Raw genomic sequence first — 9,060 nt, 5'->3', positions numbered from 1 at the left:
GGCTGCCAGCCGACATTGGCCGGCAGATGGAATCCGGAGGAGGCCTAGTTTGTGGGATCTAATACATCTTTGGGAGATGACTGGCAGGAGGTGGTCTCTCAGGTAACCAGGTCCAATACCATGTAGGGCTTTAAAAGTAACGACTAGCACCTTGAAGTGTGTCCGGAGACCAATGAGAAGCCAGTGCAGCTCGCGGAGGATAGGTGTAACGTGGGTGTACCTAGGTGCACCCACAATCACTCGCGTGGCTGCATTCTGGACTAGCTGAAGTCTTCGAACACTCTTCAAGGGCAGCCCCATGTAGACCGCGTTACAGTAATCCAGTCTTGAGGTGACGAGGGCGTGAGTGACTATCCGAAGGGCCTCTCGGTCCAGATAGGGTCGCAATTGGTGCACCAGGCGAACCTGGGCAAAGGCCCCCCTCGTCACAGCCGACAGATGATGTTCTAGAGTCAGCTGCGGATCCAGGAGGACTCCCAAATTGCGAGCCCTCTCTGAGGGCCATATAATTTCACCCCCCAGGCTGAGAGATGGAGTAGCTGGACCATCCTTGGGAGGGAGCATCAATAGCCACTCGGTCTTGTCGGGATTGAGCGCAAGCTTGTTCATTCCCATCCAGACCTTGACAGCCTCCAGGCACTGGCACATCACTTCTACCGCTTCACTGAGTTGGCACGGAGCGGACAGATACAATTATTGATGATATTTAATCCCGTGCCGGCGTATGATCTCACCCAGCGGCTTCATGTAGATGTTAAATAGGAGGGGGGACAGGACCGAACCCTGCGGCACTCCGTAATTGAGGGGCCTAGGGGTCGATCTCTGCCCTCCGACCAACACCGACTGCGATCTGTCTGAGAGGTAGGAGGAGAATCACCGAAGAACGGTGCCTCCCACTCCCACCTCCCGTAACCGTCGCAAAAGGATACCATGGTCGATGGTATCGAAGGCCGCTGAGAGGTCAAGAAGCACTAGGATAGAGGAATGACCCCTATCCCTGGCTCGCCAGAGATCATCGATCAGCGCAACCAAAGCAGTTTCCATGCTGTAACCAGGCCTGAAACTGGACTGAAAGGAATCCAGATAATCGGTTTCATCCAAGGACTGTCAGAGTTGAAAGGCCACCACTTTCTCAACATCCTTCCCTACAAAGGGGAGGTTGGAGACTGGACGATAGTTACTCAAAATGGCTGGATCCAGAGAAGGTTTCTTCAGGAGGGGTCTCACCACCGCATCCTTTAGTAGGTGTGGGAAGGACCCCTCCCGGAGAGAGGTGTTAACTATCATCTGGATCCAGCCACGTGTCACCTCCCTGCTGGTCGAGACCAGCCAGGAGGGACATGGGTCCAGTATACAAGTGGAGGCACTCACCACTCCCATGGCCTTGTCCACTTCCTCAGGAGCGACAAGTTGAAACTCGCTCAATAAAATTTGCTCAAGCCCTTCCCCCCAGTACCTCCGCTGGTACCGTGCAATTGGAGTCCAGATCTGTCTGAATCCGAGCGACTTTATCCATTACAAACTGAACAAATTCCTCAGATCTACCCTGTAAAGGGTCGTCAGCATCCCTCCCTTTCAAGAGGGAGCAGGCTATTCTAAGCAAGGTGGCTGGGCGCGATTCAGCGGATGCAATAAGAGCGGCAAAATGCGCACATTTCACCGCCCGTATTGCCACGAGATAGGTCCTGATAAAGGCTCTCATCAGTGTTTGTTTGTTTATTGTTTGTTTATTTATTAGTTTTGTATGCCGCCCACTCCTGAAGGACTCTGGGCGGCTCACAAAAAACAGGGAAAGGGAAATAAATAAGACAATACAAAGAATTTAAAAATGCACAACATTCACAATTGAGGCGGGGCTGGATATTTCAACAGCCCCCAGCCTGTTGGAACAGCCAGGACTTGGTAGCTTTACGGAAGGCCGGGAGGGTAGTAAGGGTCCGGATCTCCACGGGGAGCTCATTCCAGAGGGCCGGCGCAGCAACAGAGAAGGGTCTCCCCCAGGGGGTTGCCAGCTGACATTGGCTGGCCGATGGAACCCGGAGAAGGCCAAGCCTGTGAGATTGAATCGGTCTTTGGGAGGTAATTGGCAGGAGGTGGTCTCAGTGCTCGGTCTGACTCGGCATTACTGGCCCTCCAGCAGCGCTCTAGGCGTCTCTTTTTGGCGCTTCATCCCCCGGAGTTCCTCAGTGAACCAAGGAGCTCTCCTGGATCCACTACCTCGGAGAGGCCGTAAAGGCGCAATCCGGTTTAGGGCCCCCACCGCCACTGTATTCCAAGCAGCGACTAAGGACTCCACCGGATTGTGGACGAGTGTCAGGTATTTCTCCAAGCGCCGTCTGAAATCCCATAGGGTCCATCAGGCACCTGGGGCGGAACCACCTAATCAGTTCCTCCTCCCTACAGTGGGGGATTGATCTCCGAAAGTCAAGCCTCAATAGGAAGTGATCAGACCATGATGAGCCCCGGGATGCCATGGAGCACCCGCTCCATTAATCCCTGAAAAAGGCCAGGAGCCATGCTGACCCCGAATTGTAGTCGGTGGCACCTGAAGGCCCCACGGTGGGTCACAATGAACTGTGCAATAGCAGAGGCCTCGTTGACGGACAGCTGCTGGTACACTTGGGCCAGGTCCAACTTCGCAAAAAGTTTGCCCTGGCCCAAGGAGTGCAACACGTGTTGCACGACTGGCACAGGATAGGGGTGGGCTTGTAGGGCCTTATTGACGGTTGCCTTATAGTCCACGCAGATCCTCAGGGATCCGTCGGACTTCAAAGGCAACACGGTGGGGGTCTCCCAAGGGGAGTGATCCACGAGCTCCAAAATGCCCTGTGCAATCAGCTTATCCAGCTCCACCTCAACCCGAGCCCGGAGGGCAAAGGGAACCTGCCGTGCCTTAAGGCGGAGGGGCGCCACCATAGGGTCCAAATTTAGGGAAATAGGGGTGCCCTTGTAGCAACCCAGGGCATCCAAGAAAACGTCGGCAAACTCAGAGAGGAGGGAATCTAGGGAGGAAGCGAGGCGTAGGGAGTTAATGCCAAAAATAGTAAGGCCAAAAGCCCTGAACCAATCAAGCCCCAGAAGGAAAGCAAGGGGGCTGCGGACCACCACGAGGGGCAAGGAGCCCTTAAATTGTCCATACTGGACAGGGAATGTCCCACAACCCAGGATGGGAATAGGGTTGCCCTGGTAGTCCCTCAGATGGCAGGTGGCAGGTGACAGCTGGCTTGGCTGGAGATGCGGCAGCAAATCATGAAGAGTGTCCCAGGACATGATCGTGCAAGCTGAGCCAGTGTCCAGTTCCATCGTGCAGGGGCAACCGGCGAGTAAGACGCGGAGATGCATCTTACTCTGGGCTCCGAAAGAAGAGGCAGCGGAGTCGGGCAGCCACTCAGGAAGCAGAGCCTCTGGGTCGGAGAAGGCGTAGCACCCCAGACGGGTGGCAGAAGAGTCAGAAGCAGGACGGTGGAAGGTGGCTGATGAATGAGGAGGAGGAGGCCCCGGGCTACGAGAGTCTCCAGGAGCCGAGCGGCAAACGGCCGCAATGTGGCCCTTCTTCCCGCACTTGCGGCAGAGGGCATTATGGAAACGGCAAGAGGCTCCTGAGTGGCGGCCGCCACAGCTGAGGCAAGCGCTGCCATCCCGAACAGCCATCGACTTGAGGCGATCGACAGAGGAATCGAGATCAGTGCGGAGCTCATCGGTCATCATCTGACAGTGGACACTAGAGTGAGGCAGCGCAGTCAACGCAGATGCAGGCAACCTTCGGACATCAGGGGTGGACTGGCTGGCCATCTCATAGGCACGGGCTTCGTCCACCGCGATCTTCATGGAGAGTTCGGCGCGGGACAAGATGAAGCGATGCAAATTGATATCGAGCAGTCCATAGATGAACTGCTCCAGGAGGGCATCTTGCAGGTCCACAAATTCACAATGTATGGCGGCAGCCCTCAGGCCAGCCACATACTGGCTGATGGACTGTCCCTCAAGTTGGATGCAGCGCCTGAAGTACTGCCGCCGGGCGTATTTGGATGGCGTCAGCTCATAGTGAAGCTTGAGCCTGGCCATTAGAATGTCAAGGGGCATTGTATGCACCGGGGTCAGTGCTGAAAGAGCCCTGGCGGTAGCAAACATTTCAGGGCCACAATAGTGGAGGAAGGTGCCCCTTTTCCTCCCCTCAGGCAAGTCAGACAGATCATGAGCCTGAAGGAAAACCTCGAAGCACTCAATGAACGAATCCCAGGATTCCTCCTCAGGGCGGAATGTGGCGAAAACAGAAGAAGGAGCCAATGCTGGGACGTGGACGGGATCCGTGTCGCTCATCCTCGTCGCCGGTTTTAAAGACTCACACCTGAGGTGAATTCAATGGAATTTTTATTGCAGAACACAACAGCGAGAACATAACACGGAGAACAGAGCCCGCCTGACAGCTATTTATACTTGATAGCTGTCAGGCGGGTAGTCAATCGGTGGCGTGTATTTCTCCCGCCGGCCAGCAGGCGCGCCAGAGCCAATCAGAAGCCTCGGGCTCTGGCTGCGGCTGCCGGCTGCATTGGGAGGACGCAACACATAGCTTTGTTTTTCCAATTTTCAGCTCGCTTCTCAATTACTCCTTTCTTATATTCAGCTTTTGATTCATCATCATCATCATCACCATCATCATCATCATCATTATTATTAAAGGTAGGCTCCAGTCACAGATGGTCACTATAAATTGAAACTTGAAATAAGAGGATATTTACTACTTTCTTTTGTGACACAAATTCTAATTGTATTTCCCTCTCCTTTCTATAGTTTGTATCTTCAGTAGTTCTGTCCATTTCACTAGGGTTCCATTATGTCTGTTTTAGCTACATTTCAGCATTTCTCCATAACATTTAACCAACATTAATGCCAACATATACTATGACCATTTATTCCTCCCTTGTTCATTTTTCAGCCAAGTTAGATGAAGTGACATCTGCTAGCTTTATAAAAGACACACAAATCACAATGAAGTCTAGACTCCAATCACAAATCCATCTCTCAGATGATCCTACATCCACAATCACAAATCCATAAGCAAATAAATCCTCAATGGCATTTCCTGTTGTAGGGTGTGCTATATAAAGGTTAAGTGGAGATTGGTAATATTTTACTTTTTCAATGCCGCTTGGTGTTTAGATTTCCATTTTTCTATTCCATGTACAATGCAAGTTTGCTGCCTTTATAAAATCTTTGTGACAATTAGTAAGAAGTGGACTACGTAAGTCTAGTTAGGACATAAGTCACTGACAATTAGGTTTGCCCTTTGAAAAGAGCCATTAAATAAGGATCAGGCTACCAGGCCAGGTTCAACGGGTCTTTTAACATTCTGTAGCAGAATGTTAAAATGTTGATGAAAAAGATATCTCAAGCCTGCTCTTTAATTTGAAAGCTATAACATATCTTGAAAATCACTGAATAGTAAAGAACCAAGGCAATTAAAACTGCAGCATTATAAATATCCTTCCCTCCCAATGAATTCAAAATCTGGAAACTGGTAGAAAATGGGCTTCATTCAAACTATTTTTTAGAAGAATTTGCTAACTCCATCTTATTGGTCACTTTTTCCCTTTAATCTCTAACAAAGGGGTTTAAAAATATTTCGGTTCATTGCCAGCTGTTCAAGATGTGTATTGTTGCATTTCCAGAAAGATAACTCTTCCATTAGCTAGCTTTCTTCCTCTGGAGGGAACATCCTTTATAATACCACTGTAATTGGTTCCATATGAACACTTTCCTCTTTTCCTTCCAGTGCCTTATTAACTCCTTCCTTCCTCCTTAGACAGCTGCTGCGGCTTCAGTTCTATTCATGCTCTGCGGGTGAATTTGCAAGGGAGATAACCTAGCTTTGTTTTATTTTCTTAAATCATCCACAGATTAATTGAAGTCTTTCCCATCTTGGGAATTTTGGGTACTGTAGTCCCAACAGATATGAAAGGACCAAATCTCAGAAGAATAGATTTGGCTTTGACCAGGCAGACTAAATACTATATGAAAACTCAAAAGAGTTAAAAGATTACAGCATATTGATGGAAAACTGTTCCAGAATACCAGAACCAGGATATTTTGACAAAGTTAAGGATTATTTTATTACTTATATCGTGCTTTTATTTAGCAGTTCAGCATTGTATGCATAGCTCTTTCTTTATTACCCCCCCCAACACACACACAAAACACTCCAGTGATATTGTGCTAAAAAAGAACAACTGGCCCAGTGAGTTGCCATGGCTGAGGGAGAACTAGAACTTGATTTCCTCCATTCATAGCCCAACCTCTTATCCTTATGACAAACACCATGTTTACTAATGGGGAGGAAAGAGCATGGAGAATAAATATTTTGGGGCTCTTCTCAAGAAATTACAGGTGCTTGCCCAAGAGAGGCAAAAACAGGGGTTGTATATAGCAGTGGTGGGTTCCGGATCCCGTTCCAACCGGTACGGTTGGAATAGGCCCAGCATCGCACATGGATGTGTGTGGTGCACGCGCATGCATCATACCTGCCTGCAACACCTTTGCAAGCTTCCGTGACGCTCCAGCTGCTTGGCAGAGCGTCACCCAGGTGCCGTACGTGCCAAGTACATGTGTGGAAGTGCCAAAGGCTTAAAGGACAGGTAAGGAGCTCAGGTGAGCGGGTGGGCCCTCCGGAGTACCGTACCGGAATGGTACCCGGTGCTCCAGGCAGGCTCTGGTACGCCCGTACCAGGGTGTACCGCCTGCAACCCACCACTGATATATAGTCAAATGTTTGCCCAAGACCATAAAAAAACGAGAATTTAATGGGCTACGAATGATGGAGCAGTCAAGTAGTAATATTTCAAAGATCTGTTGGAGGAAGATTCAAAAAGCAAGAAGGTGGAAACAATGTAAGCTAAACAAACTTCACTCTTTTTTGTATATGCATTGATGTCACATACAGACATGTGTAAAATAGGTAGGGCTTGCATTGTGACTAGATTTCCATCATCTCTTTTGGTGAATACCTTTGCTCTGGGCTGGGTTCACACAACTTACTAGCTCATGACTGACCACCTTAGTTTCCTGAGTTAACATGGATTTACATGATTTAATGGAGCATAAATTAACTTTATTAAAACTTCCACAGTACATTGACCTACAAGTCAATTAACACATCCAAGTTTAAAATGTTGTGTGATGTTATGTCTTTGCATTTATTTGCCTACATTGAGTAAATTCGCAAAAAATATATTTAACTGGTAATTTTTAAGTGCAATGCATTGTGCAAAGGCACAAACTGAATGTAAACCCAAATGAGAATCATTCCAAAATCACCACATTGTAAGTAAATCATTAATTAAGACATCTCCCAGTGAAGCCTTGTTCTATAAACCTCAATTTCTGTTTATATTTCAAAGCCAGGTATGTGGACAGGTGTAGAGCAGCTGAAAATACAAGGCACTCATTAGGAAGTTGGCTCCTAAGGGCCATGCAACAACAGCATGCCATACTTTCCAAAATTGCTTGGCTGCCATCCCCATCATTTCTTGTTTGAACCAGTCATATTGCTGTAGTGAAGTTGCCAGTGCTGTCCTGGCACAAAGGCTCGTGGGGTACCAGAGGACAAAATATTGAGAAACACTGTATTTTCCAAAACGGTTAAGTCTTGATCTAGTTTACAGAGGGGGTTGGGGGTGTTGCCACCTCCAATAAAGAGCTGCTATGGTGGGAATTACGGGTTATCGGGCTCAAGAATATTATGTAGATGCAGTCCATATTCCACACCAAGAACTTTGATTCTTCCGAGAATACAACAGAGAGGAAGAAAGAATAATAGCTGGAAATTGTTTTCACACGAGTAACATACGATGCAAGCCGAACAGAAAGGCCTAACGCCGTTCACTCCCAATAAACATTCGAAGCGGCGTCGCAATGCACGGCTCGCTCTTCCCCCTAGTTTCGAGCCCCCTTTGCAACCTGCGTTGCATGCCGGGAGTTGTAGTTTCCCCTAAATTGGACGGGGGGGAGGGCAGCAAAATCATGTCTGCTCCGCCGATTGAACGGCAGTGACCGGTGGAACTTCCCTTTGACTCCTTCGTTTTTCCGTAGGTGCTCGGAGAAGGCGAGAGCCCGGGCTATGATGATATCGAAAGTGCCGCGACTTCTTTTCCGGACTCTCCGCTCCGTTCGCTTCGCCGCGGGGGCAGCTGGGTCCTTTGGTCCCCAGATCCCCTGGGTACCCCCAGAGGTGGGACGGGGAGCTCTCTTCTCCGGCGCCGTTATGGCTGCACAGGGATCCTCCCCTCTCCTGGCGGATTCCCAAAGGCTCGAAGCGGAGGAGAAGGAAGCTGGGCGAGGAGGAATAGGAGGAAAAGTTCAGCCTCCAACTGCGAGCAAGCAGTTGTCACAACAAATTGGTGAGGAGGAGATAATCAATGCTAGCAGCGGCCCCAAAGCCAAGAGGAGCGTCCAGCAGACCCACCCTTCTATTCAACTTTTCCTTCCTTAACGTGGGAGGGGAGTGCGGGGGCACTTCCATTTTGCCTCTCACTTTTTTGGCAGTCGCAGATAATGAAACCTCCCTTCCTCGTCTAAAACTTGTGCAATGCTTTGTTCCGGCGCTTAGTTAACCCAAAAAGGGAGCTCGGTCATCATAACGGCATCAGAATCTGTAGAACAGTGGTTCCCAATCTTTTTTTTTTGGCCATGCCCCACCTAAGCATCTCTAAAATCCTGGTGCCCCCCCCCCCCCCCAATATAATTCTTACTTTACTCAAAAAGTGAACTCTACTGATGCAGAGGAAGCCCAAAAGGCCATTAACTTGGTTTAAACAAGGTTCAAATTGCCCCCATGAAAAATCAAATTGCCCCACTGTGGGCGTCGGCCTCACGTTGGGAATCACTGCTCTAGAGAGAACACTAATGGGTGAAAGAATAATTATGAGCGTTCCCCATGTATTGTGAATAATTATTCCACAAATGGGGTGATAATCCTGCTAAAAGAAATCACCAAATTGGTTTGAAAAGACTTTAGAAAAACCTTGTAACCAAAGGAGGATCTTGTTTGAGTCCAATTCAACTTTT

At 49.0% G+C, this 9,060-nt stretch overlaps 1 protein-coding gene across 2 annotated transcripts in view; it reads left to right on the top strand.

Moving 5' to 3' along the window:
* The first annotated feature begins 8,096 nt into the window (after positions 1-8,096).
* AKAP7 (A-kinase anchoring protein 7) overlaps positions 8,097-9,060 on the top strand; it is a 70,816-nt gene continuing 69,852 nt past the window's right edge. For both annotated transcript variants that reach the window (XM_014061638.2, XM_014061637.2), the window contains exon 1: positions 8,097-8,393. In XM_014061638.2, coding sequence (XP_013917113.1) covers positions 8,114-8,393 — 280 coding nt within the window. In that variant the 5' untranslated portion in view covers positions 8,097-8,113. The remainder of the gene's footprint in view (positions 8,394-9,060) is intronic.

This window comes from Thamnophis sirtalis, unplaced genomic scaffold (genome assembly GCF_051295495.1).
Source record: "Thamnophis sirtalis isolate CommonGarterSnake01/CBP01778 unplaced genomic scaffold, rThaSir2_p1.2 scaffold_6, whole genome shotgun sequence".
In the NCBI taxonomy this organism is placed as follows: Eukaryota; Metazoa; Chordata; class Lepidosauria; order Squamata; family Natricidae; genus Thamnophis; species Thamnophis sirtalis.
Note: the sequence above shows the minus strand (reverse complement) of the source record. Positions and strands in the feature narration are given on the sequence as shown.